The sequence below is a fragment of the Urocitellus parryii genome, chromosome 6 (assembly GCF_045843805.1).
Source record: "Urocitellus parryii isolate mUroPar1 chromosome 6, mUroPar1.hap1, whole genome shotgun sequence".
NCBI classification, from domain to species: domain Eukaryota; kingdom Metazoa; phylum Chordata; class Mammalia; order Rodentia; family Sciuridae; genus Urocitellus; species Urocitellus parryii.
In genome coordinates, this window is record NC_135536.1 from 96,597,731 (window position 1) to 96,623,046 (window position 25,316).

General features: G+C 34.6%; 2 protein-coding genes across 2 annotated transcripts in view; one reads left to right on the forward strand and one right to left on the reverse strand.

Moving 5' to 3' along the window:
- Usp8 (ubiquitin specific peptidase 8) overlaps positions 1 to 19,141 on the forward strand; it is a 58,032-nt gene extending 38,891 nt beyond the window's left edge. Inside the window, exons 11-19 of the mRNA XM_026391831.2 lie at positions 1,689 to 2,273; positions 8,930 to 9,010; positions 9,463 to 9,725; positions 12,118 to 12,330; positions 13,634 to 13,844; positions 15,032 to 15,268; positions 15,970 to 16,112; positions 17,750 to 17,882; positions 18,240 to 19,141. Of these exons, the coding sequence (XP_026247616.2) occupies positions 1,689 to 2,273; positions 8,930 to 9,010; positions 9,463 to 9,725; positions 12,118 to 12,330; positions 13,634 to 13,844; positions 15,032 to 15,268; positions 15,970 to 16,112; positions 17,750 to 17,882; positions 18,240 to 18,425 (2,052 nt within the window). The 3' untranslated portion in view covers positions 18,426 to 19,141. The remainder of the gene's footprint in view (positions 1 to 1,688; positions 2,274 to 8,929; positions 9,011 to 9,462; positions 9,726 to 12,117; positions 12,331 to 13,633; positions 13,845 to 15,031; positions 15,269 to 15,969; positions 16,113 to 17,749; positions 17,883 to 18,239) is intronic.
- Positions 18,946 to 25,316, reverse strand: part of Usp50 (ubiquitin specific peptidase 50) — a 31,218-nt gene continuing 24,847 nt past the window's right edge. The window contains exon 7 of the mRNA XM_026391848.2: positions 18,946 to 20,369. Within this exon, the coding sequence (XP_026247633.1) occupies positions 20,178 to 20,369 (192 nt within the window). The 3' untranslated portion in view covers positions 18,946 to 20,177. The remainder of the gene's footprint in view (positions 20,370 to 25,316) is intronic.

Sequence of the window (25,316 nt, forward strand, 5' to 3'; positions counted from 1 at the left end):
TTTACATTTTATCCTAAAGGCATAAGGAAGCCACTAGAGAATTTTAAATTTGAAAGCAGCATGATCATAGCTGTGCTTTGAGGGAGTAATGGATTAAGCTACCAATATATAAAGAAACATTTATTTTGATTCCTGCTCCACCTTTTATTGGTATCCATCTCCATAGTGGTTTTTTTCTATTTCATTCTGAAATATATATAGAAAAAAGAAGGAATAGGGTTTCTTTTTAATGAAGAGGTAGAAAGTAAAGAGAAACTAGGCATGATTTTCTTTTTTATTCAATAGATTCCTCCTGGTATATTTTCTGTGTGGTATACATCTAAAATTTATTTTATAAGAGCACTATGTAGGTTGTTAGTGTTCTTACAAGTTCTAATTTTGTTTCGATACATTATATTCTCAAGAAATGATGTTAGAGTCACTTCTTACAATGTTGTAGGATTAATATGCTGTTAAATTGAGGTAATAATAAACACTTAACTCATCAAATCAGAAATTTAGATTGTTTGTGATTTAGCTTGAAAGAAACTAATCAGTATATCTTTTTTAAAATGGACCTTTATTTTATTTAATTATATGTGATGCTGAGAATCAAATCAAGTGCATCACACATGCTGGGCAAGCATTCTACCACTGACCTTCAACCCTGCCCAGTATATTTATCTTTTTTGAAAGCTGTTATGGAATATTTTATTTGTTCCCTCAGCAATGTATTTATTGATTATGTGCCAGACACCATCTTTACACTTTTAGAAAGCACATGTTTTAGAAGGGAAGAAAGATTTTTTAAAAATATAATTATTTAACCAAAATCCCAGTAGGTGGACTGAGGGGTTGGCTAGATTTAGAAATCAATCTAATTGGATCAATGTAAGGTACTGAAGAGGGAGAGAGAAAAGATAACACCTGATGTATAGAATAGTAAGTGTTCAGAGTAGAGAGTTAAACACAGATAAGACTACTAGACATGGCCTTTTACAGGCTGCGATAAGGATTTCAGATATAATCTGAGTGTAATTGGTAGCAATTTAAAATTGGATTTTAAGCAAGGGGAGGAACATGGTTATATTTGTTTTTAAATGATTACTCTAACTACAATATGGGGAAATTGTTTGGAAGCAGGCAAAAGAAATTGACAACTAGTTGGAAGTTATGATGTTGGCCTGGGCTTGACTGGTTGTAACAGAAATAGAGGAACGGATACACAAGGAAAGGCATCAGACTGCAGAAGGGTACAAGAAGATATTATGGTTTGTACAACTGTTTGGAGATTGATTACATCCAAGAAATAAGAACCATCAATCGAGTTTTGGCTACACTGGGTTTGAGGTATATGTGTGACATTCCCATAGAGTTACTGAGTAGGTAGTTGGCTACATGGAAATGACACTTAAGTCTAGGTTTGTCAGATCTAGGTTTTATGCTTTAGTGTGAAGACATTAGTAACTCTTCCGTATACAGAACACATCTTTTCTAGAAAAAGTGTCATTGGTGTTTGTCTCCCTTTCAAGTACTCCCTTATAAACAAAATCTTGACATTGAGTAATTTATAAATATGGATAATACATTCTGGCTGATGTTCTCTCCACAAAGTGACATTCTTTTATCACAGTTTGATTTCAGGAACTGAGGTTATATGCTCCTGAATTTTGTCAAAAGAATATTTTGCTCTGTTTTTATTTCCCTAGGTTGATCGTACTAAAAAACCAGCAGTCAAGTTGCCTGAAGATCACAAAATAAAATCTGAAAGTACAGATCATGAGCAACAGTCTCCTCAGAATGGGAAAGTTGTTCCAGATCGTTCCACCAAACCACTATTTCCCCCTGCAACTGCCATGTTAACAGATGAAGAAAAAGCTCGTATTCATGCAGAAACTGCTCTACTAATGGAGAAAAACAAACAAGAAAAAGAACTGCGGGAAAGGCAGCAAGAGGAACAGAAAGAGAAACTGAGGAGGGAAGAACAAGAACAAAAAGCCAGAAAGAAACAAGAAGTTGAAGAAAATGAAATCACAGAGAATCAACCAAAAGCAAAAGAAGAAATGGAGAAGAGAGAAAGTGAACAAGCCAAGAAAGAAGATAAAGAAACTTCATCAAAGAGGGGCAAAGAGATAACAGGAGTAAAAAGACAAAGTAAAAGTGAACATGAAACCTCTGATGCCAAGAAATCTGTGGAGGATAAAGGGAAAAGGTGTCCAACTCCAGAAGTACAGAAAAAGTCAACAGCAGATACTCCTCCTGCATCTGTAATGGGAGATTCGAGTGCAGGCAAGGTAAGTAGAAACAAACAGTACAGATTGCCAACTATGAGAAATAAAATGTGTATAAAAAGATAACACTGTGCTTGGGATATAGCTCAGTGGCAGACATTTGCTTAGCATGAACGTGGGCCTTGGATCAATGTAAGGTACTGAAGAGGGAGAAAGAAAAGATAACACCTGTGGCATTCTGTAAACATGGCAGGTATTTTGAGTAGTTTTCTAGGGGTTGACAGTTTGTTCTGATCCATCCACATTTTCATGTCTACTCTTCTTTGAGGCCATTGACATGTGTTAAATGATTGGTTGGCAGTGGCATTGTTTTTTTGTGTCTATAAAATGTGATCTATTTTTAATAATTGAGATCTGTAGCTACATTCTTCATTTTCATGTAATATCAAAGGACTAGAATGAAATATTCTATCAAAAGACTAGAATGAAATATAATCTTCCTCTCAGTCTGGAGAAGTCAGGTGCCGATATTTATATAAGTTTGTTAATAATCAGCACATGTGAAAAATTATTGGCATCTAAAAATAGCCAATATTTATCTTTGCTTATAATCATATTTTTGGTCAAGTCCATGTCATTTTGTTTCTTTATCTATTCAAATAATATTGTATTTAATGTTGCCTTTTTCTGCCCTTGGCTACATACCCAAAATCGATTCTGATAATTTTGAAGGATATTTTTTGCTGTTATTTTGTTTTCAATCTAATAATATACTTTTTTTTCTCCATTATGTAATTAACAGCATCTTTTCCTTTCATACTAAATAAGTTTTTATAATAGCAGGAACAATTATAGCCCCCCTTTTACATATGTAAAAATATTTATTGATATAAAAATGATTTCTGATGAAAGACAATTGAATACCATTTTTATATAATGTCAGTTTCTATACTTCAAAGCAACCAAAGTGATTCAGGCATATTACCAAAATTGACACTTCATATTGATGCTGGATTTAACTTGGTAACTTTTAATATCAAAAATATAGCTCATGTACAAAGTGTTCTAAACAAAGTAAGGAAATGATGCCCATGTACCAAGACTCTGTAGGAAGATCAGAACTTGTGAGCTCTTATTTAAGATATAATTTAAACATTGTTTTTTGAGTATCTACCATCTGCCAAATATTTTCCCAACATTAATTGTTTCATAATGGTAATCCCATAAAAATTCAGTTTACAAGTGAAGCTGAAACTTAGACTTTAATTATTTGCCTAAAATCACACAGGTTATGAGATTCCAATGCCACTTTCTTTTCATCTTATAATAAGACAGGGAGTCTTTAGAACTTAAAGCATTCAGGGGCTGGGGTCGTGGCTCAGTGATAGAGCACCTTGCCTAGCATGTGTGAGGCAATGGGTTCGATTCTCAGCACCGCATATAAAGAAGTGAATAAAATAAATGTCCGTCGACATCTAAAAAAAATATTAAAAAAAGAACTTAAAGCATTCATATTTGTAGGGTCATTTAATATAGGTACCGAATATCCCTACAAATCTAAATAGCCCTCAGATTATGACAGTTTTTGTTATGACATAGTTTTTACTCTCCCTATAACACATTGAAAAAAGCAAACACTGCATTCTTGTCTCCCCTTTTTTGGGAGGTGGAGGGGTTTACTGGGGATTAAACTCAGGGACACTTAACCACTGAGCCACATCCCCAGCCTTATTTTATATTTTATTTAGAGACAAGGTCTCACTAAATTGCTGAGTGCTTCACTTTTGCTGAAGCTGGCTTTGAACTCACGATTCTCCTGTCTCAGCTTCTCGAACAGCTTGGATTATAGGCGTACACCACCATGCCTGGCTTATGGGCTCCTTTTAAAAGTAGAAGCAATATATAATTTATTCTAGAATAAATTTTGTTAAAATTAATCAAAAGGGTTTTTTATAGTTGTTTTTAAAATAAGATGAATTCTTTGAAGAACTTATAATGTTATAGATGATAAAAAATGGATTTTGCATTTTTTAATTTGGTCCGTATAAAATGCTATATTCTCGGGGCTGGGGTGGTAGAGTGCTCACCCCGCACATGCGAGACCCTGGGTTCATTCCTCAGCACCACATAAAAATAAATAAGTGAAATAAAGGTATTATGTCCAACTACAACTAAAAAATAAATATTTTTTAAATGCTATATTCTCTTCATTCTCTTTAATATTTTAAATTTTTTTGGAGCATTACCCCTTTCAGAGTAACCAAAATCATATGGGATTCAAATAAAAGACTAGAGTCCAGTGAGGTTATGCTGAATATACATGATCATGAGTTATATACTGTAAACTACAGCTTCACAAATTATTTTATTTTCATAATTTGTTTTCTTTTTCACTGATCCATCAGGTTTTTTTAGCTTTTTCTATTCAGTGTTAGGAAATTGTAAATGGCCTTAAAAATATCTGTTTTGAATTTGGCAGTAAAGTAAAATGCACTTTTCAGAAGCCTATTTTTTTTTCTTCTTTTTACATTTTTAGTCTACTGACTTTGATTGTATTAGCTAGTGGTAAATTGGATTATATTGGGACAAAGGTAAAGTTTTCTTTCACTTCTGTAACTTTTACTATTTTATAGCCTATTAAGATGAAAGGACAACCAGAAAGTGAAATTCTAAAGACAGGAACTTTTAGAGAAAATTCAGAGGATATTTAAAGAAATTAAGTAGCCCACTGGGGGTAAAAAAAAAAAAAAAAATTGGAAAAGATTTGGAGGGTAGCTCATGCTAGAGGGCCCTGATTTCAATCCTTAACATCTCAAAAAAAAAAAAAAAAGAAAGAAAGAAAGAAAACTGGAACAAAAATCATGGATGAACATGTATAACCACATGATTTTCTTTGTATCTTTGTCACATTGTCACCCTTTATCTTGAGATCTCTCTGAGGAGATTTTTATAATCTTTGGTGACTACTTTTTGTTTTTACTTAATCGATCTATTTATATGCTAGAAGAAATAGAGTTTGACTTCCTAAAGTTGACAGTATATTCTCTTCATTTTATGAAATATAAAAAATATTTAGGCTTTATAGAATGATTTAAGAGTTCTACTTCTGGTTATATGCCCAAAAGAATCAAAAGTTTGGCCTTGAAGGGAGATTTGTATACTCATAACAGTACTATTCATAATTCTTAACAGCATTATCCACAGTTGCCAAAAGATAGAAGAAACCCAGGTGTCCATTGGCAGATGAATGCGTACAGTGGGAAATTATTCAACCTTAAAAGGAAGGAAATTCTGATACATGCCACTATGGATGAACCATAAAGACATTATGCTAAGTGAAACACACTAATTACAAAGGATACATACTGTGATTCATCTTATATTAGGTTATTTAAAGTAGGCAAATTTATAGGGACAGAAAATAAAACAGTGGTTGCCAGGGACTGGGGGAAATAAGGAGTTCAGTTTTGAAAGATGAGAAGAGTTCTGGAGATGGATTATATAACAACTGATCAGTTGTTAATACAACATAACTGACTAGTGTACCTAAAAATGTTTAAGAGGTTAAATTTTGTTTGGCATTTCATCATAATTTTTTAAATACTTACAATTTTTATAAGGCATTTTTGCCTTTGTTTGAAGAGCTTAAATGAGGTGTGATTTACATATTATAAAAATCACTCATGTTTAGTGTACAGTTGGTTTGGTGATTTAAAAAATTTAAAGAGCCAGGAAACCATTAACAATCCAATTTTAGAACATTTCTGGTGTGATGCACAATTAATCACTCTTTTTTTTTTTACCTTCAGGCCCCAAGCAACACTGAACCTACTCTCTAGATATCTCTATTGATTTACTTTCTCTGAGATATTTGTAGTCTTTCACATCTGGCTTCTGTCATCTTACATGTATTTTTAGATTAATCCATATTGTAGCATGTTGGTAGTTCATGCTAAGCATGTACTCTACCATTAACCCTATTGCCAAGTAGGGTTACATTTTGTGGATATACTACATTTTATTCATTCATCAGTTGAAATAATGCTGCTATGAACATTCATATATGTCTTTTTATGAAAATGTTCATTTGTTTTGAGTGGATGCTCAAAAGAGATTTTCTTGTTGTATTTTGAGGAAGCTTTTTAAAGAAACTGGCAAAAATGTTTTCCAAACTGGCTACCCCATTTTATGTTCTCACTGGCAACATATAAGGGTTCCCATTTTTCTACATCCTGGCCAATACTTGTTACTGTTTCTTTTCTTTTTTCTTTTTTTTTGGGGGGGGGGGGAGTTTTCTGGGGAGGTACTGAGGATTGAACTCAGGGACACTCAACCACTGAGTCACATCCCCAGTCCTGTTTTGTATTTTATTTAAAGACAGGATCTCCTGAGTTGCTTAGTGCCTTGCTTTTGCTGAGGCTGGCTTTGAATTCTCCATCCTCCTGCCTCAGCCTCCCAAGCTGCTGAGATTAGTATGCATTTTCCTGATGACTAATGATGTTGAGCTTTTTTCCCTAAGTATAGGCTTTATGTTTAGCTTCTTTGGTGAAATGTGTATTCAAGTCTTTTGCCAATTTTTAAATTGGATTATTGCCAGCTTTTACCAAGTTGTATAATTTATAATATGCTGGATACAAATTCTGTATTAGAAATGTGATTTGCAAATATTTCCTTCCACTTTATGGCTTGGCTTTTCATTTTTTTTTAATGAAGTTTTCAAAATGCAAAAGTTCTTGTGGGGAAGTTCAGTCTGTCCATTTTTTCTTATGTGACTCATGCTTTTTATATTGTATCTAAGGAGCCTTTTGTCAAACCCAAAGTCATTAAGTTACGAAGAATATTTCCTGTTTTGTTTTTAAAATTTATACTATTTGTACAGTTGGATCTCTGATCTCTGCCTGTCACCACCACCCACCCACCTTTTTTTTTTTTTTTGTAGTAGTGCTAGGGATCAAACACAGGACCTCATGCTTGCTAGGCAAGCACTCTACCACTGAGCCACATCCCCAGCCTGATCTCTGTCCATTTTGGGTTAATTTTTACATATACAACAGTTTCCATTTTGGCTCTGATTTCTTTTTCCTTGGATTCAGTTACTTATGGTCAGCCATGGTCTTAAAGTTACATGGCAAATTTGAGGAATAAATAATTCATAAGTTTTAAAGAACTTTTATTATAATAATTGTTCTATTTTCTTATTAGTTCTTGTTGACCTCTTACTCTCCTAATTTATAAATTAAATTTTATCACAGGTCTATATACATATGGGAAAAATAATATATACACATATATACACATTGTTATCTGTGGTTTCAGCCATCCATTGGAAATCTTGGAACATGTTTCCCATGGATAAGGGAGGATTACTATAGTATAAATTAAAGTTTTAAATTCATCTCTTTGTATATTCAGTTGTCCCATTTGCATTTATTTTTCCAGCACACAAATTGTATTAATTATTGTGTTCTCCAAAATTATTTTATGATGGGAAGAATTTGATGATAGAAATTGGGTATCTTATTAGTAGGCCCTTTTGGTTTCTATTAATAACAATTTTTCACTAAAGGAGGTTAGAAGTATGTGTCATCTGGTTAGAGAAGTTGGTGCCTCAATATATCAGTCTATATTTTCTCGTAATACTAGTAATTTATGAGGTGAATAAATGTGGAAGATGTGTTAGTGCAAGGTGACAGAATAGGCCATGATATAAATTTGCAGCCTTTTTTTTTTTTTTTTGATCCTTTGTCCTTCTCATGAATCAGTATGGAAGGCCACCTACCTGCCATCATTATAGGCTTATGCACACTATTCCTATTGATTATTCCAGACTCAGGAACTGAAAGAGTAAAGTGGACTTTATTTAGGGTCTTAGGAATTGCAATTCAGCAAAGACAGATTCAAATAACTCTGTCAGTGTTCCAAAGCAGGCAAAAAAAGGGGGTTGCTTGTGGTAAAACTTTGGTTGGAGTATAATTGCTGTGTGACAGGCGCTATGTGACCAGTAGAAGATACAGAGACATTTTTACCTAGTAAAATTATTAACAAATAGATAAATGTCCCATTTTTACTTGGTACAACTGTCTAGAGTCCAATAACCTCTTGATGTGCATTTCAGTCTCTGGGCACATTGTAATTATTTGTTCTAGATGCCTGTAGTCAAGAGGTAAACACTCACATTCCTAGGTAACAATTGGAGTTGTGCATTAAGTCATGCCTCCTAATGGCCTTTTTTTTTTTTTTTTTTAAAGAGAGAGTGAGAGAGAGAGGGGGACAGAGAGAGAGAGAATTTTAACATTTATTTATTTTTTTCTTAGTTCTTGGCGGACACAACATCTTTTGTTGGTATATGGTGCTGCTGAGGATCGAACCCGGGCCGCACGCATGCTAGGCGAGCGCGCTACCGCTTGAGCCACATCCCCAGCCCCTCCTAATGGCCTCTTGACTGCATTTTGAAATGCTTTTTTTTTGGTCCCCATCTTTTAATGCTATTTGTTGATTTCATCAGACTTTTTCCTTTTCACACTTCTCTTCCCGTTGGTATATTAATATTTGTACATGGAGAAAGTTTTCTTCATCTTTGAATCTGTTTTTAAATATACAAAGAGTAGCCAAGGCATAGTTTTTTTATTCTTTGGTACAAGCATCTTCAGTACATATATGGCAAAACTTAATGGAAAAATCAGAATTATTTTTTTTTTTTCCTTTTATTTTCAAATTAGGCTCAGCGAGAACCTTTGACAAGAGCACGAAGTGAAGAAATGGGGAGGATTGTACCAGGACTGCCTTCAGGCTGGGCCAAGGTAAAAGTCAAAATGAGAATTTGATATACTTTTATTTATTTATTCTACGTCATCTCTAATGCAGTCAGTTCTGTTTCTTCATTGTAGAGGACATAGCTCCTTCTTCTAAAAACCACAGGGTTAGATGCTTCAATAACCAACCTGGAATGCTATATGCAATATGAGAGCATTCTGGAAATATTATTTTGAAATAATGTGTTATGTTAAAACCTAAACATCCTTGGAAGTTTAATTAGATAATTAGATAAGTTTAATTATTGGAATTGTAGGGGCTGAGGATGGAGCTTAATGCTAGAGTGTGAGCTTTAGCATGTGTTAGTCCCTGGGTTCAATCACCAGCAAATCGCCCCAAATTAATCTAAAAATAAATTTAGCAGTAATATACTTTGGAATGATTTCCTTGTTTATAAAATGGTCATTTTTTTATTTTTTGTTTTTCTTTTCCTTCTAAGTTTCTTGACCCAATTACTGGAACGTTTCGTTATTATCATTCACCCACCAACACTGTTCATATGTATCCACCGGAAATGGCTCCCTCAGCTGCACCTCCTTCCACCCCTCCAACTCATAAAACCAAGCCCCAGATTCCTGCTGAGAGGGATAGGGAACCATCCAAACTGAAGCGCTCCTACTCCTCCCCAGACATCACCCAGGCCATTCAAGAGGAAGAAAAGAGGAAGCCAACAGTAACTCCTACAGTTAATCGGGAAAATAAGTAAGTTTATTCTAACTCCTAGAATTAGAATAATATGCTATATTTTAAGACCTACTCTAACAAGATCACCATATTAAATAAAGATAGAGAATCAGAAATTTCTGTGGGTGACTATACCAGCCATTGTCATTTATCATGGAGAAAAAAAGAAATGAATAAGAAAATATCCTTTGTTTTTTCACCGAAGTACTAGCTAAATTAATATACAAAAGAGGATTATCATAAGTAAATGTAGATCTACAGTATTTTTATACACTGTTAAAATTTATAGTACTATGCCATAGACCATCCACAAGTTTTTCATAGACCATATGTGGAAGATCTCTTTCTACCTTTTAGGACCATAATTTACAGAATTGTTGAATTTCCATTCTTGTAGCTCCCAAGTCCCCACCTTTTTCTCCTTAGTCAATAATGTGAGAGCAAAATTTTCCTGTAGTATGGAAATAAGTACTACAGTATATCTGCCTCTAATCATCATTCTGTTCCCGTTTCTTTTTTGTTTGGTACTGGGAACTGAACTAAGGGGCACGCAACCACTGAGCCCATCTCCAGCCCTATTTTGTATTTTATTTAGAGACAGGGTCTCACTGAGTTCCTTAGTGCTTTGCTTTTGCTGAGGCTGGCTTTGAACTTGCAATCCTCCTGCCTCAGTCTCCTGAGCTACTGGGATTAAAGGTGTATGCCACTGCACCCGACTTATTCCTGTTTCTTCATTGTATTTCTGTTATTCTGTTCATAGGTAGTAATTAATGGGTTCATTTTAAGTTTCCCAAAGTAATATCTCATTTAGGTGCATTTCTGGCTTCATCTCTTTTTGAATCTGCTAATGAATAGACTTTTTTGTCATTTCCTAAACAATGTTAAAGTACAACAGGAGGATGTACACAGGTTAATACAAATGCTGTAGCATTTTATAGAATACTTGAGTATTCTTAGATATTAGTATCTGCAGGGGGTCTTGGATACTAATGTATATTGATGTATAAATAAATAGGTTTGTTTTCCCATTACATACCCTTTGTTAATTACTAAGGAATTCCAATTAGGCTATCTTTTTGGCCCCTTTAGCAATACATTTCATGAAAGTAGTTGATATTTCCTTGTGAGAACTTGTCAGGTAGAAACTTTTTGAAGGAGCTTTTTAAATTTATGTTTATCTACAGGACACAAGTGGCATACACCTATATTCCCAACAGCTTGGGAGGTTGAGGCAAGAGGATCATGAGTTCAAAGCCAGCCTCAACAACTTAGTGAGACCCTGTCCCTAAATAAATTATGTTTTTAAAGGGTTAGGGATATGGCTCAATGATAAGTGTCCCTGGGTTCAATTCCTGATACCAAAAAAAAAAAAAGATTTAGTTACAGATTTTAAAAATCATTTTAATAACTGGTAAGATTTAAATCCTTCTTGACTCAGCATTCTTGTTAAAGTTTATTAATTTGGCAGTGCTTTAAAGAATATCTCCTATTTAGTTCACCTATTTTATACATATTAAACAAAACAGCTAGGCATGGTGGCATATGACTACAGTCCTCAGAAGCCTGAGGCAGAGGACTTCAATTTCTAGGTCAGCTTCAGCAATTTAGCACCACCCTGTCTCAAAAAATAAAAAGAACTGGGAATGTAGCTTAATAGTAAAGAGCCCTTATGTTCAGTCCTCAGTGCTTCTAAAAAGAAAAAGACCTTCAGTTAAGATTTTCCTTCATGCTATAGTTCTATAGTAGTTCCACAGACAAACTAAATACACTAACAAAAGTCTAGGAGGCTTTCTCTAGTCTGGCATTATCCAGTGGGTCATTCTGTGCTAATGGAAATGTTCTTTATCAGTGCTAATGTTGAGTTGTGACTATTTTGAAATGAGGTTAGTGATTCTGAAGAACTGATTTTTTTAATTTTAATTGATTTAAATTTGACTAGCCCACCTGTGAGTAGTCAACCACAACTCTAAATTTCAGGTAATAGTATCCAGATAACCTCTGCCTCCTCTGATATGTGCTCCATGGTAATGTATTTTTATGGTTCTTTGCCATTTTGGTTGAGTTCAGACATTTACAATGCCAGCCTCCCTGGACCATTTAAGGAGTTTGAAAGAGGCTTCTCTGTTTGAGCTCCTTGCTCATGAGAAGCTAGAAAATCTCTCTCATGATATCTCTAGGACCACCAGCCCCATAAAAGGTAAAAGGTATATGATTCATGGGAGGGACCTAGATGACATCCAGGTATAAGCTAGTTACTAAGTGTCCTGTAAGATACAGTTACTTTATGAGTTAAAAGACTGTGGACAAGAGTTGTGTGGTACAGGTAGTATAGTTTGCTGCCACTTGTAGTGTGGAACCTGTTTCAGATGGTCTGCATTTTAAGACATCTTCTATACTCTTTCTTCCTCAGGCCAGTATGCTATCCTAAAGCTGAGATCTCAAGGCTTTCTGCTTCTCAGATTCGGAACCTCAATCCTGTTTTTGGAGGATCTGGACCAGCTCTTACTGGACTTCGTAATTTAGGAAATACTTGTTATATGAACTCAATCTTGCAGTGCCTATGTAATGCCCCACATTTGGCTGATTATTTCAACCGAAACTGTTATCAGGATGATATTAACAGGTATTAAATGTCTTACTTTTCAGTATTGTGTGTGTATGTTTTGTGGTGTTTTCTATAATTCAGCATATTTCTGATACTGATCCCTGCTCCTTTTCCTATATTTTTTTAAATTAGTATTTTATAATTGTACCTAGTGGTGGGATTTGTTTTTGGAATTCATGGCGTGCACACAATATGACAATATAATTTGGTCATCATCACTTTCCCTTCCCTCCCTCCCTTCCTAACCCTGGGTTCCTCTCTCCTGTTCTACTGATCTCCCTTTGATTTTTATGAGATCTGTGCCCCTACTTTTTTTTTTTTTTCCTCCCTAGTTTCCACATATGAAAGAAAACATACAACACAATCCTTGACCTTCTCAGTTTGGCTTATTTTGTTTTATATAATGGTTCCAAGTATACTATTAAAAAGACACTCTAATCATACTTATTAATCTAGCCCATTTTGTGCTGCTCTAACAAAGTACCTGTGACTGGATAATTTATAAAGAACAGAAATTTATTGTTCTCGGTTCTGGAGATGGGATGTTTAAGATGAAAGTGGTAGCATCTCTGGTCAGGGCCTTCTTTATTTTGGTACTAGGGATTTAACCTAGGAGTGCTCTCTCGAGTCTTCCTAAGCTGGTCTAAGTTGCTGAGCTCTTGCCTTGAACTTAGGATCCTCCTGTCTCAGCCTTTTGAGTTGCAGGGATTAGAGTTGTAGAATACCATAGAGTTGGTCAGGGCATTCTTATTGTGTCCTCACATAGCAGAAGGTGAAAAGACCAGAGAGGACAAACTCCTTTTGTCATGCCCTTTTCTAAGTGTACCTAATCTCATTCATGAAGGGGGAGCCTTTATGGCCTCAACACCTCTTAACACGCCACCTTTTAACACTGTCACATTGGCAACACCTGAATTTTAGAGGGGACACATTCAAACCATAGCACTTCTTACTTGGTTCCAGAAAAGATGAATTAGGAAAGGGAAAAATATCTTTATTTGTAAAGATAAGAAAGAGAAAATTCAACTCTAATAGTAAGGGACAGACGGGAAGAGAGCAGCACAAGAAAGCAGAGCCTCACTCTTATAAAACTGCAGCCTGTTGATGAGTAGGAGGAACAAGGCTTGTAGCCAAAATAAGTAAGTTGGAGGACTATTAGCAAAGAAAGATTCAGATGAGTATTTGGTAATAAACCTACAAATAAATATTTTAATATAGGATTGTGGTATGTGAATAGTTTAATGTTGACATTAAGAACCCACTGTCCCTTTTAACATTTTCCTTTATTGCTTTTTTTGTAACTTTAATTTTACTTACATAGGTCAAATTTGTTGGGACATAAAGGTGAAGTGGCAGAAGAATTTGGTATAATTATGAAAGCCCTGTGGACAGGACAATATAGATACATCAGTCCAAAAGACTTTAAAATCACCATTGGGAAGATCAATGACCAGTTTGCAGGGTACAGCCAACAAGATTCACAAGAATTGCTTCTGTTCCTCATGGATGGACTCCATGAAGACCTAAATAAAGTAAGATTTAACTTTTCCAAGTTGCAGAGAGACTCCCTAGAGTTGCTCAGTAGCACTGTTATTTTTATAGCAATTTAAAATTCTAGTTGGTGATTTTTCAGTGGCAATTTATTGAAATATAGTGACTTTGTACTAAGGCATGGAGCTACAATACAGATATATATGATGAGTGTAATACAAGTTGAGGATCCCTTACCTAATATGCTTGCTTCCTGGGGTGGTTTGGATTTTAGATTTTTTTGGATTTTGGAATATTTGCATATACATAGTATACCTTGGGACTAGGGCCTCATTCTAAACACAGAATTTACTTATGTTTCATATTTACCTTATATACATAGCCTGAAGTTAATTTTACACAATATTTTTAAGTAATTTTGTGCATAAAACAGTTTCATGGTGTGTAATTTTCCACTTGTGGCAGCATGTCAGTGCTCAAAAAGTTTTTTGATTTTGGAGCATTTTGGCTTTTCAGGTTAGGAATTCTTGACCTGTATTTGAAAAGAAGTATATACAGTATTAGTGTTAACAGTTAGTAATGCTGAGCAGTTTGCAAATGTTAAAATAGTTGTGGAGATACTATCCATAACTCACATGTATTTGAAAGTAAAATCAGAAACAGATTTTGTAGAAGATTAGCTGTAGATGGGCCAAACGCCTTTATTGTATATTTATATATTATTACAAATGTTTGTTATATAGTTTGTATATATCATTACTTTTTAAAGTAAGAACTATACCACATAACCAAATGATGCATGTTTAGTTTTTTTTTTGAGGCATCTATCTCTACCCAAATGACCATCCTCCATTTGTATATGACAGCTTCAACTGTCATCTCTCTTTTCGAATAACTTTGGGATCGCCATTGTTACCAGTGCACACATACACATGTGTTTGAATATATATACATATATTTGTGTATGTTCCTGTTTATGAAGCTGGAACAATGAAATTATATTTCTCTAGTTATAGCCCTGATTCCCAGCTACATGTGGTTTATCTTCTCTTTTCAAAACCAGACTTATGATAAAGTAGGTTTATTGCAGCTGGAATTACTTTTTGCTGTACTTGCCAGAACTACAAATGTTTTAAATCTGCAGTGTTTTTGTTTAACTTTATTCTTTCAATTTTATATTTAAATGTAATCTTATAGGTACTAATTGTCTAAATAATCTTGTTTCCAGGCTGATAATCGGAAGAGACATAAAGAAGAAAATAATGATCATCTCGATGACTTTAAAGCTGCAGAACATGCTTGGCAGAAACATAAGCAGCTCAATGAGTCTATTATTGTTGCACTTTTTCAGGGTCAGTTCAAATCCACAGTACAGTGCCTCACCTGTCACAAAAAATCTAGGACATTTGAGGCCTTCATGTATTTATCTCTACCACTAGCATCTACAAGTAAATGTACATTACAGGTAAGAAAGAGAGAAAATGATTTGTTGGGTAAAAATGTCATTTATATACATAGAGGTGTACATTTTTTAGCGATTTATGTCTGGCCATCGCCTCTGTAAACATTTTATGGAAAGAATTAGAAATTTACCTTTTTTAGCGGTACCTTTTTTAAGAATTGATAATGATTTTTAAAGTTTTGGGTTTTTGTTTTGCATTGCTGGAGATAGAACCCAGGCCTTGAACATGCTAAGCAAATGCTTTACCTATATGCCCAGCTCTAGAAGTTTTAATTTGGAAAATTGTATATTGACTTCACCTTAGATCTACTTTTTATGAGTGTGTGCTTTACATGGGAATATCAGATATTTTGGTTTTCACACAACAGCAGTGTGATGTATATAATAGTTTGTTGATACTATTAATCTTAATTTCCTCTAGAACATCATATCCTCCAATCAAGTCTTTCCTGGCCCATCAGGTGCAGGTTAAAGGTCTTCCTGTTTGCCATCATGACCCATAGCACTTTTCATTTCATCGTAGATAGCCCTCGATGTGCTGTGATTCTGTTCACTGGAGTATGTTCCTCACCTGATTTGGTTGGAATTTTGTTCAAGGTTATTACTGTATCTGGGGCCTACAGAATGAATTAGTGAAGAGATGCTGTCTGGTGCTATGTGAAGACATTAATTATTGAGTACCTGCTACTTGTTTTTTTCACTAGGATTGCCTTAGATTATTTTCCAAAGAAGAAAAACTCACAGATAACAACAGATTTTACTGCAGTCATTGCAGAGCTCGACGGGATTCTCTAAAAAAGATAGAAATCTGGAAGTTGCCACCTGTGCTTTTAGTGCATCTGAAACGGTAAAAGGGAAATTTTTTCTATCTGTTCAGTAAAATGAAGGAATTCAAAGTCCTGTGTAATTTACACTTATTATACTGGCTACAAAGGAAACATACCAAAAGAAGGTTGTCTGGCTGGGGCAGCTCTAGGGTAATAAAGTAAAAATGAGGCCAGAATACAATATTGTAACTTCATGTAGTTCCATGTGATTTCACTTTTTAAAAATGAATGAAACTAAATTGTTAAATCAAGTGAAAATGTATAAAAATACATGTTATACAGTATACTTGTAACACAAATTAGCAGGTCAAACATTCCAGCAGTGAGCATTTACAGATTGAATCATGTTTTTAAAAAGGAAATAAAATGATTTTTTTTTAGAAGTGTAATTTTAAAAGTGAAATATGTTAGTAATGTTAAGTGTAGACTGTTGTGTCCAAATCTTTCTAACTAATGAAAAAGATCTGGTTCAATAGTGGAGGGAATGATGGTGAAAGATGTAAAAACACATACCAGATCTTTTGCTCTTACTCCTTGGTCTTTTGATAACTTTTGAGCTAGTTTTATGAAAAACTACTTTAAAGGATGTTTCATCTTTTTATTGAGAAGAATAATTTTTGTTTCAAAGAAAGCATTTCTGTATTGAAGATTCTTAGTTATTAATGTTAATTTCAAGATTGATGTGTTCATATTTCTCTTGTACAGTTTTTCTAACAAAATTTGTCCATTGCCCCCTTTTCTTGAAGATTATAGAGGTATAAACATTCTATAAATGAATACAGATTTGTTCTGAACATATTTGAGTGCTGATATTCTTAGAGGTTATTCAAAAGTATATACAGTTCAGAAATTTCTTTTAAAAAAATAATGCCGGGTCCAGTGGTACATGCTTGTAATCCCAGCTACTCAGGAGGCTGAAGCACAAGGACTGCAAGTTCACAGCAAGCCTCAGCACTTTAATGAGGCCCTTAGCAACTTAGCAAAGTAAAACATAAAACGGGCTGGGGATGTGGGTCAATGGTTTCTAAGTGCCCCTGGGTTCAGTCTCTGAAACCAAAAGAATAAAAAAGTAATGCCGGGACATGGCTCAGTGGTAGAGCACTTGCCTAGCACACATGAAGCTCTGAGCACCACAAAAAATTAATTCTAAAATAACCATATTACACCAACCAAAACATCAGTACTTGGGGTATTTAAAAAGAGCAGAGTATGCAAGAATAATGGAATGTCATTATTTTAATCACCAGTCTGCCCACAGTCACTTTGTAACTGTAGTGTCCCCTAAAGTACAAGTTTAAATCTAGAGCAGCTCTCCTCAGTCTTCATGTCTGCTTTTGTGGTGATTAGTGTTCTGAGCATGCAGTCCTCTGTAGAGGACTTACATAACAATTATAGCTAGTCAGTGGTTCAAGGGATTGAAGTGAGGACCTATATGTTATTCTGTCACTTTGGACATGTTATTTAATATCTGCAACTTCAGTTTCCTTGTTAGTAAAATGGAAATGAAAAATATTTTTAATAGGTCCTTTCTCTTCTGAGTCTTTATATTTGAAATGGACTTTGTGGTCATGGCTAAAAATCTGGATATTAAATGAGTAAGGATTCATGCTGATGTCTTTCTCTAGCAGTGTAATTCCTGTAATGTTTTGTTCTGCAGTTTTTCCTATGATGGCAGGTGGAAGCAAAAATTACAGACATCTGTGGACTTCCCTTTAGAAAATCTTGACTTGTCACAGTATGTTATTGGTCCAAAGAACAATTTGAAGAAATATAATTTGTTTTCTGTTTCAGTAAGTATCTTTTTAAACTAAAAACTTGTTGTTGTTGTTTCTTTAAGCAGATTAATAGGAGTTTCAAGCGGCTCTTACCTCATAGGAGAGTAAGAACAGCATAAACAGGGCTGGGGATGTGGCTCAAGCGGTAGCGCGCTCGCCTGGCATGCGTTCGGCCCGGGTTCGATCCTCAGCACCACATACCAACAAAGATGTTGTGTCCGCCGAAAACTAAAAATAAATATTAAAAAATTCTCTCTCTCTCCTCTCTCTCTTTAAAAAAAAAAAAAAAAAAAAAGAACAGCATAAACATTTGCAAGTGACATTTTAAATAGCCATTCAATTTTCATTTATGCTCTGTCTTGTTTGGCACAGAATCACTACGGTGGGCTGGATGGAGGCCACTACACTGCCTATTGTAAAAATGCAGCAAGACAGCGGTGGTTTAAATTTGATGATCATGAAGTTTCCGATATCTCCGTTTCTTCTGTGAAGTCTTCAGCAGCTTATATTCTCTTTTATACTTCATTGGGACCACGAGCAACTGATGTAGCCACATAAGGAGGTATAGGTTATGAGCTAGTTAAATTGTAAAAGGTTCAGTCAACAACTTTTGAAATGCTTACAAAGGTAATGGATAGCTAGCTGCAACTGGTTATTTAGAGGAATTCTAGGAACGTGGGAACTGTGTTACTAGCACTATATAATTCAGGTCAGTGCTATTATCAAAAAACTGACAAATAATATTTAACAAGTATCACAGTAAGCATCCCTTACCAGGTACTCTTTATTTCAAAACAACTTTTTTAGTCTGCTCCAAAGTTAAAATAATTAACTAGCTAAGCATTATTATTGTACTGATCTGAAAACCATTATAACCTTCATTTTCCTTTTCACTGTTATGGCCTTTTCACATTTCTAATCCCAGCTTGATCTACTATGAATACTCTAGGATGATGTAAAGCAGATAGGAATGTATATGTACATATTTATTGCACACTTGCACATCAATGTACATAGTTTAACATGGTCCTTTTGTGAACCCTAGAACTCAGAAGATTGCTGTTTTTATTTGTTACTTCTTTTTGTTTTTTTTTTTTTTTTTTTGGCCTATTCTGAGTAACAGCAGTGCTTTCTTAGGGAAATGACAGGGCAAAGCTATTTTTCTGTTGGCTTTGGGCTGTATTTGTGCACTAAATCTTTATTCTAAAAGAATAAATGGAAACTTTCTTTAATTTTTTAAAATAAGAATTTCATTTACACCTACATTAAAATCTTATTGAGAAAAATAATTAAAAACCCTCTATGTGTTCTGTCTTTAATGTTATCAATATAGGATAGTAGAAACATAGATTTTACACACACGCACACCCTCATCCTACCAGACTAACTCTACATTTAGTTCACTTGTCCTGTTGAATCAGGATTCCTGATTTCTTGCTTTAATATGGCACCAGAGCTACAGATAGTACTTAAGAATTCTCAGAGTTGAATTCTCAAGAGTAGAATTAAAGCGAAAGGGTAGGAGTCAGACCTGATTGCAGAGTAAACTGCAATAATGAACCACATCTTTTCAGAGTGATATATTAAAAATGAAGGAGCTTAGACATCATTTATCTCAGGGACTTGATTGCTACAAATGAAGACAATAAAAGCACTTCATATAGAAAAGTTTCTGTAAGATTCTAAAAGTGCTTTTGAAAAAAATGTCACCATTAACTCTCAAGGAGAAGATGAAAGCAAGGATTTCCAGTGATAAAATTGACAACTTTTCATATTCTTTAATTAGTTGAGAAGACTTACAGATTTTTGACTAAATTATTATGTCAGTTAAATATTTTGCCATCATGTGTTTTAGCTCAGAGCCATTAGAATAGAAACACAAAAGTTTATTGTGTGTACCAGGGATAGAACCCAGGTTTCACACCTGCTATCAAGTGCTCAGCCATTGAGCTACACATAGCTTGGTCATGAGCAAAAATTATTTGTTTAGCTCCATGCAGTATCTTTGGAAAAAAAAATTACTGAATATATGTAATTATGAGGTATTTTACGATAGAAATCCACAGTAATAAACAAATTTTGAAACCTGAACTCAATATGTAATCTGCAGTGCTTTAAAGCTCCCCACTATTAGCATTTCATGCTTTTTTTCAATGAACCAGGACCCATCTTTTGTGTATAACTTTTCAGATAAAACTGAAAAATGTTAGTGATGCAGTTACGTTAGTTGTAGGAGTTTTAATGACAAAGCAAAACTTAACTACCAGTTTCTGATTGCTTGTTTTGCATTTTCCAGGAAACATTATTTTCCTAGCTCTTGCATTTTTGTACTGGTTTTGAAAAGGGCTGGCAGCTATAGAACAGGAGATATGCTGTAGCGGTTTGAACAGAAGTTTCTGGAATCTCACTGACTCTTGTGTCATCAAAGCTATACCAGGCCTGGGTAACTGAGTTCTTGCAGAAAGCAGTGTAGTGGCCACCATCCAGATCACCAAAGTGGTTCTAGGGAAGGAAGGAATGTCAGACTTAGTATTGACATGCTAGTGCTTGACTACTAAAACAAAAACAGTAGGGCCAAATAAACTGTTAAAATTGTCCCTTATACTTAATTAAAAGGACATAATTTTGTTAAGTCATACACACAGCCTGTGACTGCTGCTATATTGTTTTTCACTTCACTGGAATTGCTTACATGTTGTGCCCAGTGACTATTTTAGCAAAATCTGTGAATGAAATAGAATAGTGTATGAGAACATTTGATCAATATGTATCAGTTGATACATATTATTTATCAGTTAACACAATGTACATTGAACATTAAAGGAAGTTTTTAAAATAAGTGACAAGGTAATTTTTACTAAATGAACTTATAGTTTAAGGACAGGCTCAAACAAAGGCATTTAACATTGGAATCAGACATACAAGCAAATGCTTATTATCACAGCACAATTTGAGGGAGATGTGCATGAAACAACCACCTCTATCACTTAGGGTGCAAAAAAGAACCTGTCCCATCCTTATTATCCATGTCTTTCTTAAGCTAGCAGAGGATTACGTGAAACAAATACACTGAATAACCTTACTTCCAAGAACATAGTATGATGTAGAACAGGGATTGGCAAACACTGCCCATGGCCACACCTAGTGAGATGCCTGTTCTCACATCACCCATGAATTAAGAATAGATTGTATATTTTTATATGGTTAAAATAACTCCAAATAACAATATTTTGTCACATTTGAAAATTACATGAAATTGAAATTACAGTGTTCTTAAATAAAGTTTTATGGGAACACAGCCATGCTCATTTGTTTGTTTTACAGTGGCTCATTCAATGCTACAATAGTAAATTTGAATTGCTGGAATAGAAACCATATGATGTGTAAGGCCTAAAATGTTAATAGTATCTAGAGCCTTTTACAGAGTAAGTTTGCTGACCCCAACATAGAAAAAAAAATGGATTTTTGTAGCCAATTCCAAATGTGAATTCAGGGATAATATTATACAGAGACCTTAGAATAATTATTTAACCTTGCTGAGCTTTAATTATGCATCTTGTAACATGAATATTAGACTATTAGTCTTGTATAACTATTGTCAGATACATATTATAGAACTAGCTCAGAAGGGGTACTTAAATTACATGTCTCTTTAGACCTTCCTCTTCTGCACCTTTCCCCTTACATAGAAACATCCCTCAACTGACAGTTACAACATCTTTCTGGTCCTGGTCCTTTCTGTATGATCTTAAACTGATATGCTTTCATATTTTTTTAAATGGTGCCCATAATAGTGTAATATAATTTCGTTGAGAAAAAACATCTGGTGATATGTAATTCTCAGGTCAGGAAATGATGTTCTGAAATGATTAGAACATGGCTGGAGTACTGCATTCAGCTTTGACGAATTTTTTTTTTTAAGTTCAATGTGATGGGAGACAGTAAACTATCTTTCTTGACTTCCATTTCTAGCACTTACTTAAGTCAGACAGCTAGTCCAAAAAGCCTATTCCAAAACTTGTAAAGGATGCTGGATTGAAAAAAAAAAGTAGATACCCTTTGAAAAGTATAGCTGACTTGAAAGATAAGTATAGTGAGGGTAATTCCCAGGAGCCAAAAACAAAAATTTCAAAGTAGCATGATGCCTTGTGCCTGTGACTGCCTGGAAATAAAGACAGTTCCTGGTCTCTGGGGTTAGATGGCCATTCAGGGAATTTAGAGGTAATGTCTTAGGCCCTTGCCAGGTGAGAAGTTGGCTTGATATCTATATACAAAGCCAGAGAGGGAGATTTACCCTCAATGAAAGGATAAACTTGGGGGTGGGGATCAACCTTCTAATGCTTCTGTTAGCTTGGAGTCTGGGTACAGATAATAAAAGTCATTCCTGAGAATTTATTACCACAGACTTACCTTCTTACCAGTTTGGAATTCAAATTTACATTACCTATACTGTCTGGGAATCCTGACATTTATAATGAAAAGTATTTCTCGGGTGCTTAACCTGAAAAATATTTCCAGACTGACGGATCTTAACTCAGGCTAACTAAGATACCAATATAGAAAACCCCAATGGAAAACAAAACCCAATGAAGTTGAGCTCACAGTTCAAATAATGGAACATACAAGGAAACAATTCTCTATGAATAAGTCAGAAGGCAACAAATATCTAGATTAAACCCCCAAAGGACTTTAGATAATAGATTATCAAAATGAAGACTATAAATAAATATATTTTAATATTATTAAAGACATTTAAGAGAAGGAAATTAACTTTAAAAAGCTAAACAACTTTCAGAAACAAAATTAAAATACTTAAAAATTAGTAGACAGGCCTGGCACAATGGTGCACACCTGTAATCCCAGCAGCTCGGGAGGCTGAGGCAGGAGCTTCATGAGTTCAAAGCCGGCCTCAGCAACTTGGCGAGGCACTAAGCAACTCGGTGAGACCCTGTCTCAAAAAAATAAGAAGGGCTGAGGATGTAGCTCAGTGGCTAAATGTCTCTCAAAAAATAAAATAGTGGACAGGCCAGGCATGGTGATACACATGTAATCCCAGCAACTTGGAAGGCTGAGGCAGGAAGATGGCAAGTTCAAGGTTGGCAGTGCAGTTTAGTAAAAGACTGTCTCAAAACAAAGTAAAGTGGAACTAGGGATTTAGCTCAGTGGTAGAGTGCCTCTGGGTTCAAAACCCAGTATTTGCAGGGGGGAAAAGAGAAAAAAAGAAGGAGACAGAGTAAGTAATGTATAGAATAAAAGGAGAGAATGAATACATAAAAATTAAGCTGTGAAAATGACCATGCATGGAGTAATGATAGGAAAATATGGGTTAAGAAGCATGGCATTATGTATAATTAATTAGAACCAAATTTTTTAAATGGGGAAAAAAAGCATGGCAAAATGGATGAAAAAAGTTACTTGTAATAGAAGGTCTAGGAGGGAAAGGCAGAATATAGGAACAAGGCAATATTAAAAGTGATGATAGCTAAAAACTATTAACAACAGAAAAATTAATTTTCAAATTGAAGAAGTGTAATGAGCCAGAGATAAATAATACTGCAGATCGAGGCAAGGAGAAAAACCTTAAAAGCAACCAGAAAGAAAAGACAGGTTACTCACACCCAAAAATGACATATTGCTGGTAGAAGTTCTTTGGCAGCCATAGAAACAAAAAAAAACAAAATAGCTTCAAAATGATGAAGGAAAATTAACTTATTTCAGAGCTAGATTTCTAATTGAATTATTCAGCAATGAAAAGTAGACTAAAGGCTTTTTCAAAGACTGATATAAAAGGATAAAAGAACCTCATTGAAGTCTGCTAAAATATGTGCCACATATATAAACAAAATTGAATAAAGGGGGAAAAATAAGAGGAATGATTAGCAAAAAGGACTAATAACACTACTGGCAAATACAAACCAACATGAACTGGATAAATAATGTCTCCTTGGAGGCATATATAAAAAAAAAACAAGTTAAAACTAAAATGCTAGAAAACAATAATAGTGTTCAGTGACCAGAATTACAAAAATGTTCTCAGATCCTTCCATTTGTTTGGGAGGAATAAAAGACCTTGGTTAACTTTAAGCTTTAAGTATGGAATCCATAGCTTCTAGGGTAATTGCTAAAGAATCAAAATGTGTAACTTCCAAAGTTGTAGAGGAAAAATAGTCTAAAGAAAGCTTTATCAACTTAGTAGCAGCCAAAAAATATGAGGAAACAACTAGAAATAAAGCACAAAAGAGGACTAAAACCAACCCAATTTTATCACTAGTTGAAATATATGGAAATAAACTAAGCAGACCACTGACTAGGTTTTAAAACTTAAGTTCTATATACTTTATAATATTTATAACTCAGAAAAGGCTAAATTTAAAGGGATGACCTGTAATTCCAGTCACTCAGGAGGCTGAGGCAGGAGGATCACAAGTTCAACGCCAACCTCAGCAACTTAGCAAGACCTTGTCTCAAAAAATAAAAAAGATGGGGATGTGGCTTATGGTAGAGTGCCTCTGGGTTTGAACCCCAGAATCAAAAAATTTAAATATGTATATAAAAATGCTGATCCAGGGGCCGGGATTGTGGCTCAGCGGTAGAGTGCTCGCCTAGCATGGGCGGGACCCAGGTTCGATCCTCAGCACCACATAAAAATAAAGGCATTGTGTTGTGTCTAACTACACCTAAAAAATAAATATTTTTTTAAAAATGCTGATCCATAATGGGAGAGCATGGGAAGAATGGAGGAACTTTGATTGAACAAAGGGGAGGGAGAGAGGAGAGGAGGCATGGGGTAGGAAAGATAGGGTAATGATGTCCATCTCATTCCACCATGTACATGTATGACTGCACATATGGTACAACACTACATTGTGTACAACCAAGGAAATGAAAAGTTGTGCAGTTGTGTACCATGAATCAAAATGTATTTTGCTGTCATATATACCTCATTAGAATAAATAAATCTAAAAAATAAATAATATTTATATAATAAATATTACATATACTCTAAAAAAGGAAAAGAAAACATTAATAACTATTAAAAAGGGATGGAAAAAAGATGTAGTATATGTACTACTGAAAGAAAGAGGGTTAGCTATATTTATAGTAGCCATATAATTATCAACTAAAATGGATTTTAAGCCAAAAGGCACTAGAGTTACTTTATAATGAAAAAAGTTCTAGATCACCAAAAGGTTATAATTCTTAACTTTTATGCACCTAATAAAATAGATTTGTTTTAAAAGAAAAAGAGACAACTGTAAGGAAATCTTGAGAAGTTTACCAGCATAATGGAATATTTCAGCACATTTCTTTGAATTGTCAAACAAAAATAGTATAGTTATAGCTTTGAACAATACATGCTTCACTTAAAGACTGGCTTCTCAAGTAAAAACATATAAGTCTCGACAAATATAAAAGTTTCATACAGGCAACAGTCTTTGAACACAGTAA